This window comes from Dendropsophus ebraccatus, chromosome 1, assembly GCF_027789765.1.
Source record: "Dendropsophus ebraccatus isolate aDenEbr1 chromosome 1, aDenEbr1.pat, whole genome shotgun sequence".
Lineage (NCBI taxonomy): Eukaryota > Metazoa > Chordata > Amphibia > Anura > Hylidae > Dendropsophus > Dendropsophus ebraccatus.
Window position 1 is genome coordinate 192,122,607 of NC_091454.1, and position 26,256 is coordinate 192,148,862.

The window sequence follows — 26,256 nt, forward strand, 5'->3', positions numbered from 1 at the left end:
AGGGAACCTTGGCTCTCCAGCTGTGGCAAAACTACAACTCCCATCATGCCTGGACAGCCAAAGCGTTAGCTTTGGCTGTCCAGGCATGATGGGAGTTGTAGTTTTGCCACAGCTGGGGAGCCAAGGTTCCCTACACCTGCGTTAGAGTTTTCTATATATATTAAGATCTATATATATACATATATATATAAAAATAGATATTTATATATATATATATAGAGAGAGAGAGAGAGAGAGAGAGAGAGAGATAGATATAGATATATATAATAATATATATATATATATATATATATATATATATATATATATATATATATATATATATATAGCAGCAGGCTTTATTATAGACATTTAACGTCTCTACAAAACAAGAGGTGTGAAAGGGTTAACACTCAGCACCCCCGCCCCCTCCATGACGCTCCCCTCCCGCCCGTCCGTCCTGTCCCCCCTCGGCCCCGCCCACTCTGCGGAGTCACCGCTCGATCGCTGGCTACTAGGAGTTGGATCCGGCCACGTCACTCCTGCCAACATGAAACCACGCCTCTCTCCCCATTACCAATCAGCGCCGGGGGGTGGGTCAACGCGAGGGGAGTGCCCAATAGCGGCCCTCATCATGATTGACGGTCAGGGAGGCGACCAATAGGAAGAATCAGGTTGTGTGATGACGTCAGGTGCACGGTTTGTGGTCCTTATGTAGGGTCGCTGAGGCTGGACTAGCTGCAGAGCGAGATAGTGACATCTCCCGGAGAGCGGAACCCCGAGGAAGGACAAGCATGTGCGGTGAGTATGAGGGCACTTCCTGGCAGGGAACACTCGCATCTATGGACTTCCCCTCTTAGTGGGCACAGCATCTTATGGCTGTGACATGTCCTGTGCATGTGCTCCATCTATATCACTGTGATGGGGCTCTCTCCAGCTCTCCTCCATCCTTATACTGCTTTCTCTATTATAATAGTCACCATTGTAGATTTATTGCTATGCAGGTGATAATTCTCCTGTGTTTCCTGATTGATTGCAGTGATTGTAAATATTAGGCCTTATGTGTATGTGTCTTTATGTAGCAGATCCATTGTGTCTATGGTTGGGGGAGGTTTACTATATCATTTTCTTTGTTATTACTGTCTAAACCAGGGGTAGGCAACCTTGGCTCTCTAGCTGTTGCAAAACTACAACTCCCATCATGCCTGGACAGCCAAAGCTAACGCTTTGGCTTTCCAGGCATGATGGGAGTTGTAGTTTTGCATCCGATAGAGAGCCAAGGTTCCCTACCCTTGTTTGGATTCTCGCAACATTGTATCAATCACGTGTGTGTGTGTGTGTGTATATATATATATATATATATATATATATATATATATATATATATATATATATATATACATATATATATAAAATGTATGATTTACTTCCTAGCAACCAATCACAGCTCAGCTTTCATGTTGCAAATTGCTATGCTGAAATGAGAGCTGAGCTGTGATTGGTTCCTGTGGGCAAATTTGTATTTTGATCAATCTCGGTCCCTGCATTCCCCAGGGTATGATGGGAGTTGTAGTTTTGTAGAGTTATAGGTTGGGAGCACTAGTTGTAGTTTATTAGAAGTTCTCATGTAGATGTCCTTATTGGTTTGGTCCCTGCTCCTTTTACGCTGTGATTCTTAATATGTCAGTGACTGCAGTCCCTGCTCCTGTACTGCACTGCACTCAGTGGGGATTCTTCCTATGTCAGTTACAGCAGTCCCTGCTCCTGTACTGCACTGAGCGGGGATTCTACCTATGTCAGTTACAGCAGTCCCTGCTCCTGTACTGCACTGAGCGGGGATTCTACCTATGTCAGTGACCGCAGTCCCTGCTCCTGTACTGCACTGAGCGGGGATTCTTCCTATGTCAGTTTCCGCAGTCCCTGCTCCTGTACACTGTGATTCTTCCTATGTCAGTGCACTCACTAGGCTGGTGACTGCAGTCCCTGCTACTGTACTGCACTGCACTGAGTGGGGATTCTTCCTATGTCAGTGACCGCAGTCTCTGCTCCTGTACTGCACTGAGTGGGGATTCTTCCTATGTCAGTTACAGCAGTCCCTGCTCCTGTACTGCACTGAGCGGGGATTCTACCTATGTCAGTGACCGCAGTCCCTGCTCCTGTACTGCACTGAGCGGGGATTCTTCCTATGTCAGTGTCCGCAGTCCCTGCTCCTGTACACTGTGATTCTTCCTATGTCAGTGCACTCACTAGGCTGGTGACTGCAGTCCCTGCTACTGTACTGCACTGAGCGGGGATTCTTCCTATGTCAGTGATCGCAGTCCCTGCTCCTGTATATACATTTGTTGGTGACTGCTCAATCAGGATGCAAAGCTGACAGTTTTCCCCCAAATGAATATGGGGACATGACTATTTGCTTCTGTCTAGTCCTCAGCTTTGCTTGACCAGGCAGGGATTGTCTTCTTGGGTTTGTCTTTGTTTCCCTTGGGGGCCTAGTAACACGGTAACTCTCTTACTATAATAGTCCTGGCTATTACAGAAATGGCTGCAATTATCTGTAAAGGTCAAACAGGGGTCTAAGATGTAACAAAGATGGCAGCTTCAAAGTGTATTGAACTGCTACCCATAAATGCAATACAGCTAAAAGGTAACAGATGGGAGGGATTATTTTTTACTAGGTAACCTATAAATCCTTGTCTATGGGTGGTATATTTGCTCCATCATCCGCATTGATAACATCCTCTCTATTAAAGGGGTAGTGCATCCAATTTTTTTTTTTTTTTGTGTCAAGAGATTTATAAATGACTTCTTTAAAACATCTTAAGTTTTCCAGTACGTATAAGCTGCTGTATGTCCTGCAGGAAGTGGTGTATTCTTTCCAATCTGACACGGTGTTCTCTGCTGCCACCTCTGTCCAGAGCAGTAGTAAATCCCCATAGAAAACCTCTCCTGCTCTCCAGATTGGAAAGAATACTCCACTTCCAGCAGGACATACAACAGCTGCTAAGTACTGTAAGATTGAGATTTTTTTAAATAGAAGTACATTACAAATCTTTGACACTTTCTGATTTGAAAGAACAATTTTTGGGGTGAACTACCACTTTAAGGGCCTTTTACCCTGGGAAATTATTGGCCAAACAGGTCACTCAGGTAGAAGACTCTGTCTTAGGGTGCCTTTACACAGAGAGATTTATCTGACAGATTTTTGAAGCCAAAGCCAGGAATGGATTTGAAAAGTGGAGAAATCTCATTCTTTCCTGTATGACCTGTTCCTGGCTTTGGCTTCAAAAATCTGTCAGATAAATCTCTCTGTGTAAAGGCACCCTTAGTCTGCTAGATCAGACATGGGTCTGGGGGCTAAGTCTATGGGATCCGGCTATATCGTATACACCACAGCAAATATTGTGGATGCAAGGCCAAACTTTCTGTGTAGCTCCCTCTCCTGTGTTGTGGTCACTGTTGGTAACAACAGTGTAATTCCCTCCATATAAAGCCAATCCGGCTGTAGACTCTGCTGGAGAAGCCGAGACGTGGTTGCTCTTATCTAGATCCTGTTCCCCAGGATGTGGGGTTAGTTCTGTTTACCAGACAGACGCTCCACTGTTCTACCTAAATGGCGTCTCATGGGTATAATTGAGGACAAGTTTTAATAGGATTTTTGGTCGGCAGGACATGATGGGGGGGGGGGGGGGGGGGCAGATGAATAAGGGGCCGGTGAGATGATATTGTTCTCTTTGTACTCCTCTGTTATGTAGATCATGTTGTAGATCACAGGGCTAGCTGGTGTTTTCGGAGTGTAAATTTTCCCGATAATGATGTAAATGACGTCTTATCTGCGTCTAACTAGATCTGTCTCTGTTAGGTGGCTGCTCCCAGCAGGTGGCGGGGTCCATGATTGGATCTGTTTACTATTTACATTGTGCTGTTGATGTTTGTTTTGACTCATTGTCATTGAAATTGTTACATTGTATCCATGAGGGGTTAATGACAATGAAACCACAGAGTCTAGCACAGGGATGGGGAAGCTTCGGCCCTCCAGTTGTTGCAAAACTACAATTCCCAACATGCCTGGACAGCCTTTGGCTGTCCAGGCATGATGGGAATTGTAGTTTTGCAACAGCTGAACAGCCGAAAGTTCCCCATCGTTGGTCTAGCAGGTATTTTTGGGCAGTGTTTTAGGCCTTGGTGAATAGTTTTGTTTGTCAATGTAGCATTTATAGGTCTGTGCATAAAGCAGTTTTTTTTAAATACTTAGTGACGGACAATTGAACGTAGTAGTGATATGTAGGCTCATTGGAGTGCTTGACTATAATCAATACTAATACCTGGCTCTAAATGCGAGTTATTGCCCGCAATCTGTATAGACGTGACAATATTTAAAGCATGTAGATTATATTTCCAAGTTTATAGGTACCTACCCAGTCAATGTGTAACCATTAAAGACCAATGAAACATGAATAGGGTAGTGGACAAACCAAAGTCTCCTCCAAAAGGAAAAGACTCCCATCTGTAGATGGTTAGAATCCTCAAAGCACATTGACTTACATATTAGTTACCTATAGGGGGCACTAAGAGTTTATTTCCTTCTGGAGGTGAGTTCCTTTTCCCAGAGAACATTACCTGTAAGGGCCCTATTATACAGGTTTAAAACTCGCAGCTCTCCCAGCCATTGCAAAACTGCAATACCCATTGTGCTTGAAAAGCCAAGTCAAAGCTTTATCTGCCCAGGCATGATGGGAATTGTAGTTCTCAATAGCTGGAGGGCTACCAATTTGATATCCCTACAGTAATATACGGTCTGATGCTTGATCAGTGTTTGTGTGGCCCTTCCTGCACAATTGCTGGATTGTTTGTGTGGCCCATTGCTTCTTTCATTCGTTGGCCTGAGCGTTCCTTATTACACAGGGGGATGTGCTGCCGACAAATGATTCCCCCCCAAAAAATGAAGGGAACAGCTGATAAATGAGCCTTTTCTTGTTCGCAGACCCTATCCCAGGGGTAGTATCAGCCTTTTGGGCCTCTAAGACTTCCTATTCCAACTTGTAGTCTCTGCAAGGAGGAACCAAACCAACTTGTTCCAATCAGTATGGTTGGAACAAGATGTCCAGCGCAGCCTATACCTGCTGGATAAAACTCGGCCAATATTGCAGATGTCAGATGTATAGTGTTCTCGGATAGAGACAGCCAATCCAGTTGGATAAGCCATATTCAGCCATGCACTCTGGCTTATGGGGGGTGAGGGGGTAAAGAGCCTGAAGCTGACGGATCCTCACCTATGTGCCCTTAAATGATGGGGCAATCTCTTTCACCTTTATAGTTTGATTACCAGACGTGCCACTATGGCATTTCCCACATGTTTTCTGTGAGTTCAGTTACTGGTGATTGTGTAAGAGTAGGGCTGAGAGATCTTGGATGCTTTAGTATATGGGCGGGGGACTTGAGTCAGAATTGCATTCAAGTGCCTGGCTTTTGTGTTCTTATGGACAGATTCCCCTGAAACTAGACAGTTGCCTAACTGGAATAGATGTATATGGTTGTTGGGGAATGAATGAATAAATGCCACTGATACTTACTCTAAATCAGGGGATGGTGAACAGGGGATTACATAGCAATACAATTAAATGGCTGCACGAACGATACAGTGATTGTTCGTGCGGCCTAGCCAGTATTTGTTTGCAGCTGCGGACAGCGGAAGCTACAAGGACCTTAAAAGGAAGTGAGTGCCGATCAACTTTCTGTATCCTTGATCGACGCAACAGGACTAGAGTTGAGTAACACTACAGGTTCTCCAAACCCTTATTTATTTAGAGTACGTTAACACAGAGCGAGCTGACAGATTTTTGAAGCCAAAGCCAGTAACAGACTATAAACAAAGAACAGGTCATAAAGGAAAGTCTGAGGTTTCTCTTCTTTTCAAATATATTCCTGGCCTTGGCTCCCAAAATCTGTCAGATAAATGTCTGTGTAAATGCATCATTAGCCTTGTAAAAGTCGTTGTGATTTCTCGGAAAGTCTACAGAGACAATGAGGTATAGTAAAAAATTTTAACACAGCACTTGCTTATTTAAACCTAGAGATCCCCTTTAAATGCTTCAATCCTATCAGTAATGACCAGTGATTATATGTAGGCCCCAGTTATTAATGCACATCTGTAACCATCTTAAGTCTTTAACCCTTTCATGGATCCATCCTTTTAAAGGGGTTATCCAGCGCTACAAAAACATGGCCACTTTTCCCCGTCTCTTGTCTCCAGACTGGGTGGGGTTTGGAACTCAGTTCCATTGAAGTAAATGGAGCTTAATTGCAAACCGCACCTGAACTGGAGACAAGAGAGGGAGAAAAGTGGCCATGTTTTTGTAGCGCTGGATAACCCCTTTAAGCTCTCTAGTAAACTTTGGTCCTGAATGAGAGCGCACAGATCAAAAGTCATGCTTTAATATTCCTGCATCGTAAACCTTTGAAACCAGGAAGAGCAAGTTAGAAGATTTTATGAGGCCTATTTCCGTCTGCAGAGAGGATCCTATGGACTACCTCACAACCACCACTTGCTCACTAAGTAATCTGACCCGACTCGAGCGGCCACATCAATCAGCTCTATTCAGCTTTGTTTCTGCCTTTCATTATACAGACACGTATGTTCTTTATCTGCAGATTATTAAGTATTGCGCTGATACAGGGACCTCATTGTACCTGGTACATGTTAGAAATAAAGGGTTAACATGAGTTCCCTTAGACCCCCATCAGGCCAGGGCATCCCAGGGATTCAAAGCACTTGCAAATCACATGTAATGTGTTGCTATGAGAATGCATGACATTACGTCTGTGTGTGCGGGGTCATGTGGCCAACACATTTTTTGTGGTAAGCGCATACATTTAGTTGTAATATTTCAATATATATATAATTATATAAGGTGTGTGGGCACCTTTAATGACATGAGCTTCCCTGATCCAATCAATCGTTAATGGTGGGATCCCGCATCTTTGCAGTCTTTTTGTATGCATGTATTGTTCCTAAACAAGGCCCATTCTGTGTCGCCTGTAGAAGCCAATCCAGATTTCTCCAGCTGTTGCCTCTTTCAAGGTTTTCTATCGAGAATTTAGTTTTACAGATGTAAATTTTTGGAAGCCTCCTTTCTTTTCACATGTGTGTGTATATGGAAGTTACAAAAAAAATTTGCAGATTTCCTACAGGCTTTATAAAAACAGAGTAATGGAAAAAGTTAATTGAAGATACCTACATTTACATCTCACTAACTTGCAATCTAGTACATTCCTTTATTTATTTCGAAGATGGTTGCAGAATAAATTCTGTATACGGTTATTTTGTTATGCACATATAGTTTCTGAAAGGTTTTAAAGTGGTACTCCAGCAAAAAAAAAGACATCTTTTTTTTAATCAACTGGTGTCAGAAAATTATCCGGACTTATAATTGACATCTATTTAAAAATCTCTAGTCTTACAGTACTAATGTGCTGCTGTATGCCTTGAAAGGTTGTGTTCTTTCCAGTCTGACACAGTGCTCTCTGCTGCCACCTCTGTCCAGAGCAGGAGAGGTTTTCGATGGGGATTTACTACTGCTCTGGACAGTTCCTGTCATGGACAGAGGTGGCAGCAGAGAGCACTGTGTCATACTTGAAAGAATACACCACTTCCTGCAGGACATACAGCAGCTAATAAGTACTAAAAGATTTGAGAAGTAATTTACAAATATATGTATAACTTTTGGACACCAGTTGATTTGATATTAATAAAATATATATATATATATATATATATATATATATATATATATATATATATATATATATGTAATATATAATTTTTTTTTTTTTTTTTTTGCCAGTCGTGGTCTGATGGTTCAGACTCCCACTATTTGCGAGAACGTGCTATGAGAAGCTCGCAGGTATAAACTTATTATAGACGTGTAGCCATTATTAGTATTATTATATGTAGCCATCTTGGAATAGTGAAGGTATATTCCCACATTCAGGTTTTATTGCAGATATTGAATACAAAGCCAGGGACAGATGATACATTTAGAACAAATATAAAGGAAAGACTTAGATTTCTCTTTTCAAGCCCAGTCCTGGCTTTTTATTCAATGAATGTAATTGAAACCTGAACGTGTGAACACGCCTTAAAGGGCACAGTGACGATTGTGCCTCCAGTATCTGCCAGGTCATCAGTATTACTATACGGAAGGAATGCTTATTTCTTGGCCTGGCTCTGCGCAGGGACACACCTGTAATTGTCCTCCGTCACTCTTGCCTGACATTACCGCTGTTTTTTTTTATCACCTTAGTGTGACAGGTATACAGTCTGTATATGTATTTGTTTTTTTCCTCTAGCAGATGCATTTGTGAGCGCCTCTACATGACGTAAGAGACAGAAATAGTAGATTCTGCCACAATTGCTCACTGTACTCTAACCTATTAACAGGGCCACTCCAGAACATCATGGCAGTAACGACAGCGCTGCTTGTTATTTTACTGGGTGGCTCTATAACAGTATGGTCGCACTTTCTGCTAGGGAATATCCGTCCGTGCATCTGTAGCTCATTTGTATGAATGGAAAAGCTGAATAAATTTCTGCAGCAAATCTGCCAGGTGTGAATATCCCTTAGGGAGCAATGTTATCCTTATTAATCATACAGAAATGTCATTATTATGCGGTTACCCATCTAATCCTGTGTTATCAGTGGAATCGAGGTCTCGTATAGAGTTCTCTTAGGAAAGTGTAGTCATTATTTAGATATGAGGCCACAATGTGAGTGTATTGGGAAATGGGGGCCGTGCCGGAGGGGGGAACAATCATGTGTCTGTCATGCTGGGGACTTTCCCACAACTTCTAGACTGGAATCAAATAAGGATTAGGATATGGGTTGAGCACTTCATTTCTTTAAAGTAGATAGAGAATGCGTCACAATATATTCAGCGTGCACTTATCCTAAGGGACTGTTCACATGCTGCCAGTTCTTTGCATACATCTCTATCAGTGCCCCATTCATCTAAATAGGGTTTGCAGAAATCTACTCAGGATATTTTCTTCCGTCAACGTCCGCCCAGGCAACGAATAAGCCATAAACATTGATTTATTTTCAACCTCCGTCAATAAGCACAATATCCCTTCTAATCATTAACATTTTATAACAGACCATAGTCCTCGGATTGTCGCCGTATAGCTGTAAATGTGAGTCCCAGCAAGTAGCTGGATAGCAAGGCTTCACATAGGGAAAAAAAGAGACATTTATATGCTAATATACTTACCTGATTAATGTAAGCCAAGGCAATGTTACATTTAATACATCTTACTTCATGGAGTATAGAAAATACAACCGTATACAGTACTTTTCAATAGTTACAGGAATAACTGGGTATCCAACACCAAGCAGAATAATACTACAGATGTTCGGTCTCTGTGCTGAGATCCCCCACCAATCAGCAGCCGTAGCAAGGAGAAGCTATTTAACTTTATGGAACCCATCTCCTGCATTGAGTCTGATTGAAAAGTGAAGCACACAGAGGTAGGCTTCTCTCGGCTATGTCTATAGATATAGTGAGATTCTAACTGATCATAACTTTTTACACGTCCTGTGCACAGGATAGGGAATAACCAGTTAATAGAATAACTAGGAATAACCACTGGGACCCCTACCTATTACTAGAACAGAGGTCAGTTGGAGTGGCATAACGTGCTTGGTCAGCGGGCTGCACATTGCAGTTTTTAGGGGCCTATAAAGAATGAATGGTATAGCTTTTGAGGATGTATGCAGCCGCTCCAATAACTCTGGCCTCTTGGTCTTGTGATTGTGGGGGTCCCGGTGGTCAAACCCCATCGGTCAGCAAATTAACCAATATCCTCTAGCTACTTTGGGATATTACAGTCACTGTTTCCCAGAAAAAAAGAATACATTGAAAAGATCTCAGCTATCCATCGATCTTGTCTTGTGGAAGTGTATGTATATATAGAGCACCTGGAGCTAGAATGTCGAACAAAGGAGCATGTGAAGGTGTTGGGAGAAGCCTTCGAATGTTCCCCTGTATAAGGCCTTCTGTGTTCTGTACCGCTCGGCCTCTTGTGAATAGTGTTTTAGTCCGGGAAGTGAATAGCCTGGACCTGGCAGCGATCCACACTGGCTTATAAAGATGACTTTTCACTTCTTAAAACCGCAGCTCGGACACAGACAACAGTCCATAGAGCGATCCTGGTGTCTGCGTCCGGGCAGGATGACTACCTGGGTTATGCCCTGAAGACCACAGGCTAAATAAGATCTTGATTTCTGTGTTTAGCACATTCACAATTTTCTATATATTGAATTTATAGCAGTATACGGATAATGTACAAGTAAAACAAGTCTTACAGCCCGGCTCAGGCTTTGCAGTCTCTTTGCTGGGTGTATAGGATGAACGTGTAGTTACGTAGGGAAACATCATTACAGTCGCTCCCCCTGGCCGCATTTTTTACATACTTCCCTGTTCTTTAGGCCATAAAATCGCTAGAAGACATGTTTCTAGCTAAGGAAAGCGTTGCATGTGTAAAGCCTGCGGCGCTGCTGAGGAGCTTCATGTTGCGTCTATAGCATTTCTAAATGCATGGCTGCCATGGAGATGTATTGTTTCATGTGTTTAAAACACAGGCAACTTTATAAAAACATGGTTCCCCAACTTGTGGCTCTCAAGTGGTTGTAAAACTACAATTCCCATCATGCCCTGACTGTTGAAGGTGTGGAACACTGGTCTAAAAATTTTGTTGCAACCAATCACAGCTCAGCTTTCATTTTCTGTTCTCCTTTTGAAAAAAATGTTGCCAATAACAGCCAATCACAGGGCAGCTTTTATGTCTTAAACTGCTCTGGTAAAATGAAAGCTGAATTGGTTGCTATGGGTAACAAATTAGGGCCTATTAATGCTTTCATGTGCCTGTCCCAGGCATTCACAACATGGGCCTTGGAGCAAAAAATAAAATAAAATTGTACACCCCTGTTTAGTGCATATATGCCATAGAAAATCTAGTAGCTTCACCCTGCTGTAGTAAAATAATAGTGGTCTTAAAGGGATATAATGGTGTATGGCAGGGATATTCTAATTCCTTATTACCTGTGAGGTCCAACCTTTGGGGACCCTTAAAGACATGTTTTGATTGGTCAGTGCCTGGGTGTTCAGGCCCCCTACAGATTGTTAGATGGGGCCAGGAGAAGCGATTGATTAAAGGGGTTATCCAGCGCTACAAAAACATGGCCACTTTCTTCCAGAGACAGCGCCGCTCTTGTCTCCAGCTTGGGTGGGGTTTTGCTACTGAGTTCCATTAAAGTGAATAGAGCTTAAAGGGGTTATCCAGCGCTACAAAAACATGGGCACTTTCCCCCTACTGTTGTCTCCAATTTGGGTGGGGTTTTGAAACTCGGTTCCATTAAAGTAAATGGAGCTTAATTGCAAACTGCAACTGGATAACCCCTTTTGTAGCACTAGATAACCCCTTTAAGCGCTTCACTTTCCAGCCCTCTGTGATCTCTGTTTATCTGATGGAGACGTCTCTAATCCAAAGGTCCCCATACACCTTTGACTTTTGTCGGCTGAACCCACCGCTTGCCTGACCACCATGTTCTGGGGGAGATAAGCTGCAGGGAGAGCTCTCTCACGCCGAATGTTCCTGTGTATGAAAAGGATGGTCAGCGGGCAGAAGAGACAACTGATAGATCGGCTGTCAGTTATTGAAAGTGTATATATACCTTTAATCTATGGAGTGCCAGGAGAAGCTGAGCACTTCTCCCGGCCCTCTCTAATGGTCTGTGGGGGTCTGAACACTCAACTCTTTGTCGCTGCTGGAGATTTATAATGGAGATCGCCTCCTGCAGTGAGCCAAAAATGAAGCACTTTAACCCCTTTAAATCCTGTTAGTTTTCGAGATTTCTGATTGTAGTCATTTACAGCACAGGAGTGAAACTCTTGGTCCTCTGGCTGTTGCAAAACTACAATTCCCATCATGCTAAAGCTTTGGCTGTCCAGGCATGATGGGAATTGTAGTTTTGCAATAGTGAGTTTAACACCCTTGCTTTATAGGGCAAGATTCTGTCCTGGACCTGTGAAGGACACTTAAATGTATGATTTTTACACAGTACATCTGGGTGTCAGTTCTATAATTTAGACACAAGGTTCCTCTTGAGTGACACCAACCTGAGACACACAATATGTTTTAATATAAAATGATAACCGTTATTTGTTGAAACTGAAAAAAATCTTTTAAGCCAAGTATAAACATTAGATACGTGTCAGACAGTAATTTTTTTTTAGATTAGTCTATGTAATAACCTGTGCCACAGCGCCCCTAGTGGGGAGAAGCTATATGTGAAATCTGTAGTCTGAATTATGTGGTAGACATTCTACGCCAGGATAACACACTTCTAATATTAGACCCATAACCAGTTAGACAACTACTGTCATTAATTAACATTGGGCAAGATGCGATCGATTCCAAGTAATAGTAGTAATTGTCCCATGTAAATGAGAAAAATAATTATATATGGAAATAAAATAATATATGAGTCCCATCGGTCATCCGTAAAAAATCTGTGTCTGTTCTGCTCACTGGGTGCAGACACCTTTAAGGGTGGACCAATACTGCTGTGTGTATGTGCTTGCGCGGCAGTCTTTATACTGTTTAATATTCCCTTTCGCTGGGAGTACTTCTTACTTATAATTTGGGTATGGCAAGACCTAGAAGGTGTTTCTGCCGGGTCGGCAAATCTTATCTGGTCTTTGACCTATTTACAAACAGGAATTGCTATTTTTACCATGAAGCCATAGCTGCAGGACGGTGACGTCATGTAAGCTGCTGTTAGTAAGTGAAGAATGTAGAAGTATTAGCGCTGGTGGCAAGGAAGGATTTCAATGATCTTATTAACATATAAGGGGGTTATTTGTATTGCTTAAAATCCAACAGGTATAGTACTGAAGTCTGCTGTCATGTAGTAATGGTATATTTTCTTACATAGGAATATTTGCATACCTCAACTACCACGTGCCTCGCACCAGGCGTGAAATCCTTGAGCGACTTATCAAAGGTCTTCAGAGATTGGAGTACAGAGGATACGACTCTGCAGGTAAACTGTTCTTCCTTTGCTATGGCTAACATTAGATTATAACTTACAGGATAGGCAAACCCATAAGGCTGTTCTAGACGGTCAGGCTGCCCGATGTGAGTCCCCTATTACGGCCACGGACCCTATTACATGGCCGCACCAATGATAGCTTGATCGGCTGTGCTGGTCTTTACTTCCATCACTTGTCAGCCGCCCATCTCCTATTACAAGCGTTTACACAGGGCGATATTGATCTGTTTGGCCTTTATACCGTTATATTGCATCCAATAATGGCAGATAATTTGGAATATGAATGATCATACCCTCTTAGCATTCACTGACGCTGTTGCTTCTATATTAAAGACAGTATTCTTGTCGCTTTTCACGCTTCGGTGATGTGACAGAAGTGATACATTGGAAATGGCTGCTTCTGTTCATACACCAGTGGAGAAGTGCTAATGGTACCTGTCAAAGCAAAAATGTGCAATGCAAAAGACTAATGGCTTATGCTATGTGTGCAAAGAGGTGGTCTTTTATGAGGTGACATGGTTTAGCCCCTTTCTGCGTTCTGACGTACAGTCGGAATTGCAGTAGAATAACATGGAGCAGGTTTAGGAGCTGAGCCTGTAACTAATAAATTGGATGCCAGCTATCACTTGCCAGTAGCTGCTGGGATCAGAGATCAATCCGATCAGTGTCGGACTGGCCTACCAGAGGACTGGAGGATCCTCTGGTGGGCCCCCAGCTTTAGAATCTGTACTTACACTGCCTGACATGTTGTTTCTCACTGGTTCTTCAATGATGGGCCCCCAGGATCATTTCCTCTGGTGGGCCCCAGATACCCCAGTCTGACACTGAATCCTATCATGGCAGTTTACCCCTAGATGTTATGGTCATCTAGGCATTTAGATGCCTGGTGCCATTCCTGTCAGGGCTTCCTGTCAGCTTCCCTTATTCAGAACACACGCATGCTTGGCCAAGTGAATTGTACGGATAGCTAAAGCTGTTGTTTTGTCTCAACCTTCTACATATACGTAGTATTAATAAAGGGGTTATCCAGAATTGCAAAAAAAACAAAAAAAAAACCTAGCTGCTTTCTTCCAATAATAGCACCACCTTTGTCTTCAGATTGCGGGTGGTATTGCAGTTGAGCTCTATTAAAGTGAATAGAACAGATGTTTAATATCACACACAACCTGAGGACAGGTGTGTTGCTACAATGTAAAGTATATGCTCACCAGTGTGTGCATACATGGAGAGCTGATTTCCATTATAGCATATATAGAATGGACAGGCTTCAGCGCACATATACTGGAGTTAACACTTATTGCCTATTCACAGCCTAGCAGTTGGACACTTGGCGTATCTGGCTTCGCTTCTAAATAATCAGTTAGTTGTCTGGTTATAAGGCCAAGAATGTCATTGTCTAACACTGTTTGATTCTACATTTATTAGGTTACACTTCAGTGAAGTATTATTGTGAGTATATTTTAGCTTGGTTCCTCCATTGAGTGAGGATCACAGACTGACAGCAGTTTAACACATTGTTCCGTCTGTTGTAGGTGTCGGAATTGATGGCGGCAATGAAAAGAACTGGGAGAACAACGCTAACCAGATCCAGCTCATCAAGAAGAAGGGAAAAGTCAAGGCCTTGGATGAAGAGATTAACAGTATGTAGCCCCTACATTCTAACATAGCTTTGTGTGTACATGCCCACCATGTCGATGAGTGGTGGGCTGAGGTCCTGAGTCCTGCTTTTGGTTTGGTTAGGCTAGGTTCACACTGCGTTTTTGCAATCAGTTTTTTTCAAAAGATGCATTTGTGTGCGTCCGTTTTTCTATTTATTTCCATTATAAAAATAAAAAAAGGATGAAAAAAACGGATTGCAATAACGCAGTGTGAACCCAGCCTTATACAGAAAGAGATCTTAGAAATCTTATAAATATTATTGAGCACTGAACTTGACTATGTTCATGAGTCCCATAGACAGTGAGAAGAGTAGTATCCAAGCATACTCACTGCTGCTCTGCTCGCTCTGTTCCCTCCGTTGTCATGATTGGTCCCAGAAGTCAGACTTCCACCAATTGGCTAGTTATAATTAGAGATGAGCGAACCTGGAGCATGCTCGAGTCGATCCGAACCCGAACTTTCGGCATTTGATTAGCGGTGGCTGCTGAACTTGGATAAAGCCCTAAGGCTATGTGGAAAACATGGATATAGTCATTGGCTGTATCCATGTTTTCCAGACAACCTTAGAGCTTTATCCAACTTCAGCAGCCCCCGCTAATCAAATGCTGATCGTTCGGGTTCGGCTCGGCTCGAACCCGAACCCGGTTCGCTCATCTCTAGTTATAACGTTTAATCTTGGGATAACCTCTTTATGCCCTTTATGCCTCACTGTTTTGCTTTAGTTCTCTATCTCCTATGGTAACATGGCATCCATGCTTAGTCAATGTTGGTGACTGTGGCCACCTACAGACTGTAGAAGAGAAGTTACAGGGGTAAAATAACACAAATAAAAATATATAGATCTGGATAACCTTTTAAACCGATCTCAAATATATACTTGTGTAGGGAGGTACAGTAATATTTCTCAGCTGTATGTTTTATCCCTTCGGTTTTCCCCTGTCTACATAGCCCTGAATTGTGTAAGTAATTCTACTGGAAACCCACAAAAGGAGATGAGCTTACAGATGACTATAATAAGACCGTTTCCTCCTTGTAGTCCTCTCGGGATTTCTTTTTTTTTTTTTTTTTTTTTTTTTCTCCCCCTCCAATACCCTTCTCAGGAAACACAGATACCTGGGGGGTAAGATGGCCGTGCCCTAGGGCCATGTGCTATTTTCAGCTGGCAGGAAACATTGTTTTTTTCCCCCTGCTAATTCTGTGTGATGAATACAGTAGGGTTAATATTAACCCTTCCTAAAGAAGGCCGAAAATACAGTCTATTGCAGCTGGTAAAGGGTTACAGAGCCAGGTTGGATACTTGCAATGTAGTCTGCATATGTGGAGCCTTAATGGATGTAGAAAGGCAAGGTTTCTATAGAGTCTCCTAATGACGTGAAACCTAACACGTTGCAAGCTCGGGCCAGATATTTGTTTTCCAAGTAAAACAGCTTCAGGAAAATGTCATTTATTCACATCACTACAGCCCCCCCCTTCATCTCCCCTGCTGCTTCATTCCCCCCCTCCCCCACTAAGGCGTAGGGCCTGCCAGAGGATTTCATCGCAGAATCAGACCTTTAAGTAAATCCAGATCCATAGAAAACTGGTGAAGACCAAACCTATACAACGTAAAAAATCTTTCCATTTTTACCTTGCAGAAGTGGCTTCTTATCAGTTACTAGTTGCTGCATGATAATCCAGCTTTGTTTCTTCCAAAGGGCATTTCCTTATAATAAGAGTACAATCTTTGACTTTTCCTCTTTATGTTGAGGTGGCAGACATAATATTCAGCCGTTTCCGCATCTCGGAAAGTTAAAGGGGTTGTCTTTACATTAAAGGTCCCCATGCAAGTTAGTGTCACCGTTGAGAATGTGAATGCTCAGCTAGTAATCCATTTATTGTTTGAGACAGGTGGAGATAGCTGTGTACACTGCACAGATATCTCTGCTATAGATTGTGAATGAAGCAGCAATGTACACACACACGAGTGCTGCTCCATTCCCTATTACATTTATAAGACCATTGGGATGCTTTCCCCGTGGTTAAGGAGACAAAGGGATTGTCCTATGATTAACACTTCAGTGATAATATGGCAGCTATTACAGCATGAAATGTATCAAAGCTTATGGGGAAAATTACTGTTGTAGTTATCACCCAACTTTCCCAGGCTCCTAAATGACAACTGTGTCTAATGATATAAAGCAGGAGTGTATGATTAAGCATTACTAAGACAATTAAAATCATTCGGGTATGCAAATTTGTAAGTTACTTCTGTTAAAAAATCTCAAGTTTTCTGGTACTTATCAGCTACTCTATGTCCTGCAGGAAGTGGTGTATTTTTTCTAGTCTGACACAGTGCTCTCTGCTGCCACCTCTGTCTATGTTAGGAACTGTCATGGACAGAAGTGGCAACAGAGAGCACTGTGTCAGATTGATAAGAAATACCACTTTATGCAGTAAATTACAAATCTGTACAACTTTCTGATACCAGTTGATTGAAAATGTCTTTTTTTTGTCTCCAGAGTATTCCTTTAACATTAAAGGGTTACACTATCCTGTCAAAATGGGATGCTAATGTATCCTTACAAGTACAAGCTCCATTTAATTCAATAGCCCCCCCCCCCCCATACCACAGTGGGGGTAATTTCCTATAACAAATGCTTCTGACTGGAAGTCATTCCGGGTCTTAGATGTGGTTATTTTATAAGGATGACTTCTCCTCCCTCACATTATCTCCAAAGAAAAGAAAAATCAAGAATTACCCTAAGCTGGCAGAGGAGAGCCTCCGCATTAGAAAGTGTTAGCACATGACTGTATCCCCCCGCACTGTAACACTAACCTATACTTAACCCTCCTTTCCTGCCTTCTGTTCTCCTTTCTAACCCCCCTCGGCTCGGGGGGGGGGGGAGATGAAATACCAGCAGATCATTTAGTTTGTTAAATTAGAACCATTCTCTCTGTTCACGAACACAATGACTTCACCAGGAAGAGAAATCCATATGTGAGAGAAGCTTTACCTATGGAGCCTCTATCAAGAATAGAGCTGGGAGTTACCCTTATAGCATTCCCATAGATAAGCATAGGATAGTCTTCCTCTGATAACATCTATATTACATTAAAGGGGAACACCGTCAAAAAATTCTTTCTAATTAATTGGTGTCAAAGTTATACAGATTTGTAATTTACTTCTGTTTTAAAAATCTCAAGTTCTCCAAATACTGCTGTACATACTGTAGGAAGTGTTGTATTTTTTGCAGTCTGACACGGTGCTCTCTGCTGCCACCTCTGTCCATGAGCAGCATCAAATCCATGACAGAGGTGGCAGCAGAGAGCACTGGAAAGAATACATCACTCCATGCAGGACATACAGCAGCTGATAAGTACTAGAAGGCTTGAGATTTTTAAATAGAAATAAATTACAAATCTGTATACGTTTCTGACACCAGTCGATTTGGAAAAAAAATTGCCAGTGTTCCCCTTAAAGATTTCCCAATAATTATTACTATATGGACTTGCTATATCCTTAGGCTATGTTCACACTACGTATGAGACCGGTTGTTCTGTGACCCGGCCGGGTCACGGAATGGCCGGTCTCTAAAAAAGATCATCCCAGCCGGTACTGCAGTACCAGGCGGATGATCTTTAGTGCCGCAGAGTTCTCATGTGGGGCAACCGTGCATGCCCGCATCAGAACTCCCCACAGCACACTATGGAGCGTACAGTTTTCTATGGCGCTGCTAGGGATCCCGGACGGAATGTATACCATGTGTATACACTCTGGCCGGGATTCGCTCAGGCTTCAGCACAACGTAAGTTCCCTGGAAATTCCACGAAACTTACGTAGTGTGAACATAGCCTTAAGAGGGATTCTGACTCTAATTGAAGTAATTAGTGGTATGAAGGCTTACATTTTAGGCAATGCCCCATGGGAAAATAGTATGCATATTTACTCTTCTACAGAAAAAAAACAAAGCTGTCATAGTGGCCAAACCAGAGTTTCCACCTAAAGAGTCACATTTCCAACTCCTGGAAAAGAGCAATTCTGCTACCTGGAAAATAAGCCTCCATACTAGTGATCTCTTCAATGGTTGGTACCACCCCCTAGTTGCATCTAAAGTCACATTAGTCAACTAAGCCCATTGATATTGATGGGGCTGGACGACTCCCCCTCATCAGATAATGACTTTATATAGAAGGATTGGGCTTGATGAATTACTATTGTGTTTATTTTACATAAAGATAAAAAGGGTACGGTAGCTTCCTTCTTCCTCCTTACTGTTGAAAATGTATGCACACTGAGCGGAGCTGAGCATGCATATATATGGAGGAATTGTGACTGCTGTTGAGATGCAAGGCCACCTTGGGGTATCTTTCTAACCAACCAACCTGTACCATTGGTGGGGTACTGAATAGTCATGCCCCTGAAGTTTGCCAGATTACTGCTTATTCCTTCGTCATTATTAATTATTATTATTTTTTTTTTTTTTAGAGCAAGAAGACCTGGATTTAGATATTGAATTCGAGGTTCACTTGGGAATTGCACACACCCGTTGGGCCACTCATGGAGAACCCAGCCCTACCAACAGTCACCCGCAACGTTCTGACAAAAGCAATGGTATGTAACCTATTATATAATACGAATATGGGGGGAGATTTATCAAACATGGTTTAAAGTGAAACTGGCTCAGTCGCCCCTAGCAACCAATCAGATTTCACTTTTTATTCATGACAGACTCTTTGGAAAATGAAAGGTGGAATCTGATTGGTTGCTAGGGGCAACTGAGCCAGTTTCACTCTACACCATGTTTGATAAATCTCCCCCATATATTTTAGGGGTAATAAAGTTCAGGAATATATTGCCTCCAGTGATGCTACTTTCTCCTTTTGCCTTGTTTCCTGGTATCAATTACATGACCCACCTCCCTGCAGGGGTTAACAGATGTGCAGACGTGTTCGGTGTGCAGCACCGGGGCCTGCCTTTCTTCATACACTGAGGATTTGTGCCTCTCGTACATGAAATGAGCAGGAACATAAATATACCCACTCACATGTGGCCTCCAGATTTCTGCTGCAGATCATTCATCATGAAGGTTTTTGTTTTTTTTACTGAAAGGAAATGATGTCCTATTTCTCCCCTCTTCTAGAGTTTATCGTCATCCACAATGGAATCATCACAAACTATAAGGACCTGAAGAAGTTTTTGGTGAGTTGTTCTATTCAAAGACCGTCTGGGTCCAAGACTCTCTCTAGTAACATAGAATGTCTTGTATTTTTAGTTACATGGTACCACTACCATTCTTAGTTATTTCCTAGCCACAGGATAGGGAATAACAAGCCGATAGGAGGGGGCCCTATCGAAGGGAGGGACCCCCACCGATTCCAAGAACTGGCTTCTGGGACTCCCAATGATCAGTTTGTTATCTCTCATCCTGTAGGGAGGTAATTTTCTGAGTACGGAATACCCCTTTAATGCTAAGGCCCAATTTAGGCTCCGTTCACAACTGTGTTGGGGCTAATAATGGAAAGCACAGTGCTGCATGAACAGTAGGTGAAGATGTTGTATGTATTACATTGGCATGAACTATACCTGGTATTATTTTGCAGGAGAGCAAGGGCTACGAGTTTGAATCTGAGACTGACACGGAAACCATTGCCAAACTCGCAAAGTATATGTACGACAATCGTGAGAACGATGGCATCAGCTTTGCCACCCTTGTAGAGAGAGTCATCCAGCAGCTGGTAAGCATAGTCCTGGTTCTTTATTCACTTATCATATTCTGGAGAAGCGCTGAATGTTAGTCCGTCATTAATCATCTCAGGTTGTCATAAATTGTTTCTTGCTGGCCATTTATGTAGAATGCAATCCACCAAGCTCCCTGGTCAATTGTCAATCAATTGTTTATTAATATATATAATATAATCCACCACCATACCCCATGGCTGATCATGTCTGTGTCGCTGGCTTTAGCAATATCTGATTTCAGGACACAGTCCAGATGTCTTATTCCAGCCCCTGCTAGGGAAACACTGGGAAATCAGAAGGACTCTTACAAGACATCAACAGCCGATTCATTAGATTTGTAATAATAATTATTGTTCTATTTGTATAGCAGATTTGTGTTACAGATTCCGCAGCGTTTTTTTTAACCACAGGTTATATTTATATTAAATTATACAATGCTAACCCTACTGCAGATTTGTCATTTGTCCATGAATGACATTAAACCATTTAGATTTGTCATTTAGAAATGGCATAACTGGCGGACACCTATATAGAAGCTATAATGAAGATCTGATTGGTTGTATAGCATTTGTATTCATTTGATGTCTTTATTTTAACCACAACCCCCCTGCTTTATCCAACAGGAAGGCGCCTTTGCTCTTGTATTTAAGAGTGTACACTATCCTGGCCAGGCTGTTGGGACCAGGTAATATATTTTCCTCTCATATTATAAAAAATGTTTTTATTATGGCATAATACATCTACTTGTCATGTTGTCCTAATGCCAATCCTGTATTTGCCTTGTAGGAGGGGTAGCCCACTTTTGATGGGTGTACGGAGCGAGCACAAGCTATCTACTGACCACATCCCGATCCTGTACCGCTCAGGTAATTATACATTGCTGACCACACTCTGCAAGTATTTTGGCTTCATTCACTACAATGCAGAGACCATGCAGCCTTGGCGCTAATAGCATGGGGCACGGACATCATTTATAGGCACCATTGTCACAGTGGGCATTCATAAAGCAGTACTGGGGAAAATATCACGCTTTTTGATTTAACACACAAGGCTGCCATTGGCTAAGCATGTCTAGATATCGCTTCCTAATATCACTTAGAACGTCACTGAAAGTTTATGATGATGGTGGGGGGGGGGGGGGGAATTGTTTAATTGTATATTGTCTATATTAATTGCAATTTTTTTTATGATTGATTCTCTGTTACAATCGCCATTGAGTCATTGTAACCTGTAATACTACCGTGCTCTGTCAGTCTTCTGCTGTTGTGTTTAGGTGGCTGTGCATACCGGCGTATGTGAGTTATGCATTTCAGAGTGCTGCAATGCATAGTTTGCCTGTGTCTTTGATGTGTTGTCTGATTCGTGCTGTCGCCTTTCTCATTGTCATTTTCAGTGTCACAAAGCAACGATTATCCTCTAGAGGGAATCTCGATTGTATTGGATGAAGGTGCCTGTCCAGCCTCGTATTATATATATATATATTCTCTTAGAAAAGGGACTACATTCATATTAGCGGTTTCTGGTACTGTTCTCCTTGCAGGTCAATCTGTGTGCCATCTAGTGATATAGAATATAGGCCTTCACTGATGAAGAATAAACCTGACATTGAATACATTCATCATTTTGTAGTGCCAGATACAATGCAGAGTTTAATTTTTTTTCTGCTGGGTGCAGTTCACTTTTTGAACACTAGGTGCTGCTCTTTCCTCACATATTGAGTTTAGTTACTCAACATGGCAATAACTTTGGAAATTGACAGTAACTACTAAGAATTACCCCCATCTCCATCAGATCCCAGATTTTCTCAACTGCTTCCAGAAGAATATCCCTAGAAGCTAAATGCACTAAATCAGAATTACTGTAAATCACGCAAAAAATAAGTTTTTGATGTTTCACGCATATTGATAGTTCACAGTGCTGAGACCCACACTGATTTCTAGATATAAACTGGAGAAATGCACTGTCGCACTAAAGCAATACATAGTAACAAGGCAGATAGTCGGTGGCACACTGCTAGGAAGAACATATATACTGTAGTGTAAATTCCCTTATATTGGTGGAAACCGTACCAGAACATTAAAAAAACCACACAAAAAACAGAGTTCCTTGCCTTTTCTATCCCTCTCGGGGCATGTAAATCAGGCCATGATGTTTTCTTCTTTTATTGCTTTTCAGGGTATTTTTGCATTTCCTAAATTAATGGAGGACCTGTATATGAGAAAACTAATCACTTAATGCTACAAACTACAAGCTTTTATAACCCTGCCACTACTTATGTTGTGGAATTGGCTAGGCAGTCAGGTGGAGACTGCTTGAAATCCAGCTGGTAAATTGGGGATATAGTAACCCACTAGGTGCAGTATATACGTATTACAACACTTCCCTATCAAATTATACAGTTTGCATTGACAAAATGGTGCAATGCATATCCTACTACAGAATCAATGGGAACTGCGAGCACGTATCAATCATTCCTTTTCATGAACCGACAAAATGTAAAAGAAATTTAGGTTCATTGTAGACCTTAATGGCTATGGCTGCCACTATACCCCATGTACCAGTCTTGGGTAGAAACCTTTACCACAACATAACATGAATGCCGGAATGCTTTCCATACCATACTCTGCTCTGTATCCTGCTACAAGCTGCATTTCTTCCAGCTGCGCTGACATTTCAGACTAAGGACTCTTCTTGCCCTCCTGTTACTTTCTTTATCTACATACACTAACAGGGGAAAAAAAAATTTTTTTTTTCTTTACTTTTATAGGCTTGGAGAAGAAAGGAAGCTGCACCATGGCCAGAGTAGACAGCACAACCTGCTTGTTCCCTGTGGATGAGAAAGCTGTGGAGTATTACTTTGCATCAGATGCCAGGTAAGAGGAAGGTGACATATGGGTGTAAAAAAACAAACAAAAAAAAACATTGTATACCTCCTGCTCAGCCTGTTAGGAGTAGTGGTGGGTACTGGGTTAATCATACTGGGGTTAGTAATAGCCGTTTCACAGGCTAACACTAGGAGCCTATTACACAATTCGGCCGATTATCGCTCCGTGTAATAGAAAGAACGGCTAATCGTTTCTTTGGGTCTGGACCTAAAATTATCGTCCGAGCATCGCTACAAGTAATAGCGATGCATGGCCGATGGCTGGTGATTGTAGTGTGAAATAATAAAGTAGTTACTTACCTTACCATGTTCCTCGACGTCCTTAAGTCTTCCCTCGTCTCTGCAGCTCCGCCTTCTGTTCTGGTCTCTGCACTGACAGGCCGCTTAGCCAATCACTGGCTGAGACAGGACCACGGCTAGTGATTGGCTGAGCGGCCTGTCAGGGCAGAGACCGGAACAGAAGGCAGAGCTGTAGCTGCAGAGACCGGTGAAGGCCCGACTTTTATACTTTTACTATTTTACACTAAAGGCAAGGGCTGCATGGACATCGCTAACATATATATATATATATATATATATATATATATATATATATATATATATATATATATATATATATATAGCCCTTGCTGCCTGATGGTTGGCCTGTGTAATTGCTCAGTAAAAGAGAGCCGATTTAGCAGAACGGCGCTCATTTACACTTTATGATAGGGCTGTGTAATAATGCCCTTAGCCCTAGCTTAGTTATGGACACCATCAGATGGCTTCCTCTACTAAGCCTGTAGTGAGTTAAGAAGAAGTTAAAAAAGTTAAAAAAGACACCAGTGATAATTTTTTACTTTAATATAAGAACCCCTCATTGACAATTTCATTAAAAAAAAAAACACCAAATCTGATATAGTCTTCAGGATTGTCATGTTGGCACTTGGCAATAAATTTAAAAAAAATTGCTAATCGTTTGGTAAATGTACACATAGGGGGAGATTTATCAAACATGGTGTAAAGTGAAACTGGCTCAGTTGCCCCTAGCAACCAATCAGATTCCACCTTTCATTTTCCAAAGAGTCTGTGAGGAATGAGAGGTAGAATCTGGTTGGTTGCTAGGGGCGACTGAGCCAGTTTCACTTTACACCATGTTTGATAAATCTCCCCCCTAGGTCTCTAAAAGGTCGGCCATAACTGTTATAGGATATCATCGCTGTATGGCCCATGTTGACGTAATGGCTCTTTGAAGTAAATCCACACATTGCTTGTTTTGCAGCGCTGTCATTGAACACACCAACAGAGTCATCTACCTTGAAGACGACGATGTGGCTGCTGTTGTGGATGGACGTCTCTCTATCCATCGCATCAAGAGAAGTGCAGAAGATCACCCAGCACGTGCCATTCAGACTCTGCAGATGGAGCTACAGCAGATCATGAAGGGTAAGTGTCAGATGGGCACTGCAACGATAGGGACGCCTGCCAATACACACAGATGAAAACCTTTGACCTTTATGACCATTCTGAAACAACACATACACTTTAGTCTATGGAAATAGTCTGAATGCAATTTTTGATATCGCTTTCTACATAGGGGACAAAAAGATTTGATTTAAAAAATAAGCTTAATTTCCCTTTTTATGGCCTGCATGTTCTCATATGTAGTGCAGGCTGCCTCATGTTCAGAATCAAATCAATCAGAGGAGCTGCCTGACATCAGTCTGCAGCCTCCTCTTTTCTCTCAGTCTCACTATCTTTCTCTCCACATAAACTAAACATCAGGTCACAGATCTGCTGAAGATGGTTCAGGAGAGGAGACATAAGGACAGGAGACTGAGCTGTCACACTTTTAATCTGAACAAGCCTGTTATATATGTGAGACCATGCCCGCTGCAGAAGACAAATTTTTAATAAATGGAAAAATTCATAAAAAACGTGCATTTAAAGATGTCCATAGTCTTCACGGGCTCTTTATTTAATTAGCTAAGTTACGACTTAAAGGTTACAAAACTTTGCTACTACTGGCTACATTAGGAACTAGAGTTGTTGTGTAGAACAAGTATAAGTCTTATGAGAAGGACTTACCTGTACGGGGTGTGTCTTAGAGGGAACCTTTGTAAATTGCCGGGGAGGGTCTGAACGGGTGAGGTAGGGAGATGCAAGAATGAGGTGCAGCATGATAGGGTGTGATGTCAAAGGCTATAAGACTAAAGGAGAACAGGAGAGACTACTTAGTGTGTGAAGGACGTTAAAGTGTCAAGTCGGGAGACCCGATCTATTGCTTGCAGGACCAGGTCTACTTACGGCTCACATTCTCTTGTTTGATTGACAGGCAACTTCAGCTCCTTCATGCAGAAGGAAATCTTTGAGCAGCCGGAGTCTGTGGTCAACACCATGAGAGGACGCGTGAACTTCGATGACCTTACAGGTACCACCTGCCGACTTTTCTTCTGCAAGTGCCTGTTATATATTTTACCCGTCCCATTGTTTAAATCTAGTATTCATGGAAAAAATGGCTTCCAAGTCTTTAATCCTAATCTTGGTGACTACTTCAGTTGTGTTATTGAGGAGGACGTAGCAAATCATTGTATGTTACATATCCATAACAACTTGTCAGACATCCTGTATGAAACCCATATGCAATGTTTTTCCACAGTGAATTTGGGGGGTCTGAAGGATCACATGAAAGAAATCCAGAGATGCCGGCGACTGATCCTCATTGCTTGTGGGACAAGTTACCATGCTGGAGTGGCTGTGAGTATTACGCCTTGGGCTGAACCTTGTCTGCCTGTTCTTATTACATTAAATTATATTAAAAAGAGAATTCTCAAAAAGTTACTCTGCTTATGTCTACAGATTAATACTCAGACAAAACGGTTATTGTTATTTTGTTGGTTTAAAAATATTTCATATTGGGAACCAATTGA

At 42.0% G+C, this 26,256-nt stretch overlaps 1 protein-coding gene across 2 annotated transcripts in view; it reads left to right on the plus strand.

The window, feature by feature from the left end:
* The first annotated feature begins 658 nt into the window (after nucleotides 1-658).
* Nucleotides 659-26,256, plus strand: part of GFPT1 (glutamine--fructose-6-phosphate transaminase 1) — a 31,324-nt gene continuing 5,726 nt past the window's right edge. The window contains exons 1-13 of one of the 2 annotated variants that reach the window (XM_069943102.1): nucleotides 659-780; nucleotides 12,969-13,076; nucleotides 14,618-14,725; nucleotides 19,210-19,335; nucleotides 19,865-19,923; nucleotides 20,325-20,459; nucleotides 21,087-21,148; nucleotides 21,250-21,329; nucleotides 21,857-21,910; nucleotides 23,231-23,336; nucleotides 24,609-24,772; nucleotides 25,662-25,757; nucleotides 25,986-26,083. In XM_069943102.1, coding sequence (XP_069799203.1) covers nucleotides 774-780; nucleotides 12,969-13,076; nucleotides 14,618-14,725; nucleotides 19,210-19,335; nucleotides 19,865-19,923; nucleotides 20,325-20,459; nucleotides 21,087-21,148; nucleotides 21,250-21,329; nucleotides 21,857-21,910; nucleotides 23,231-23,336; nucleotides 24,609-24,772; nucleotides 25,662-25,757; nucleotides 25,986-26,083 — 1,203 coding nt within the window. In that variant the 5' untranslated portion in view covers nucleotides 659-773. The remainder of the gene's footprint in view (nucleotides 781-12,968; nucleotides 13,077-14,617; nucleotides 14,726-19,209; nucleotides 19,336-19,864; nucleotides 19,924-20,324; nucleotides 20,460-21,086; nucleotides 21,149-21,249; nucleotides 21,330-21,856; nucleotides 21,911-23,230; nucleotides 23,337-24,608; nucleotides 24,773-25,661; nucleotides 25,758-25,985; nucleotides 26,084-26,256) is intronic. The other variant, XM_069943109.1, reaches the window with a different exon arrangement.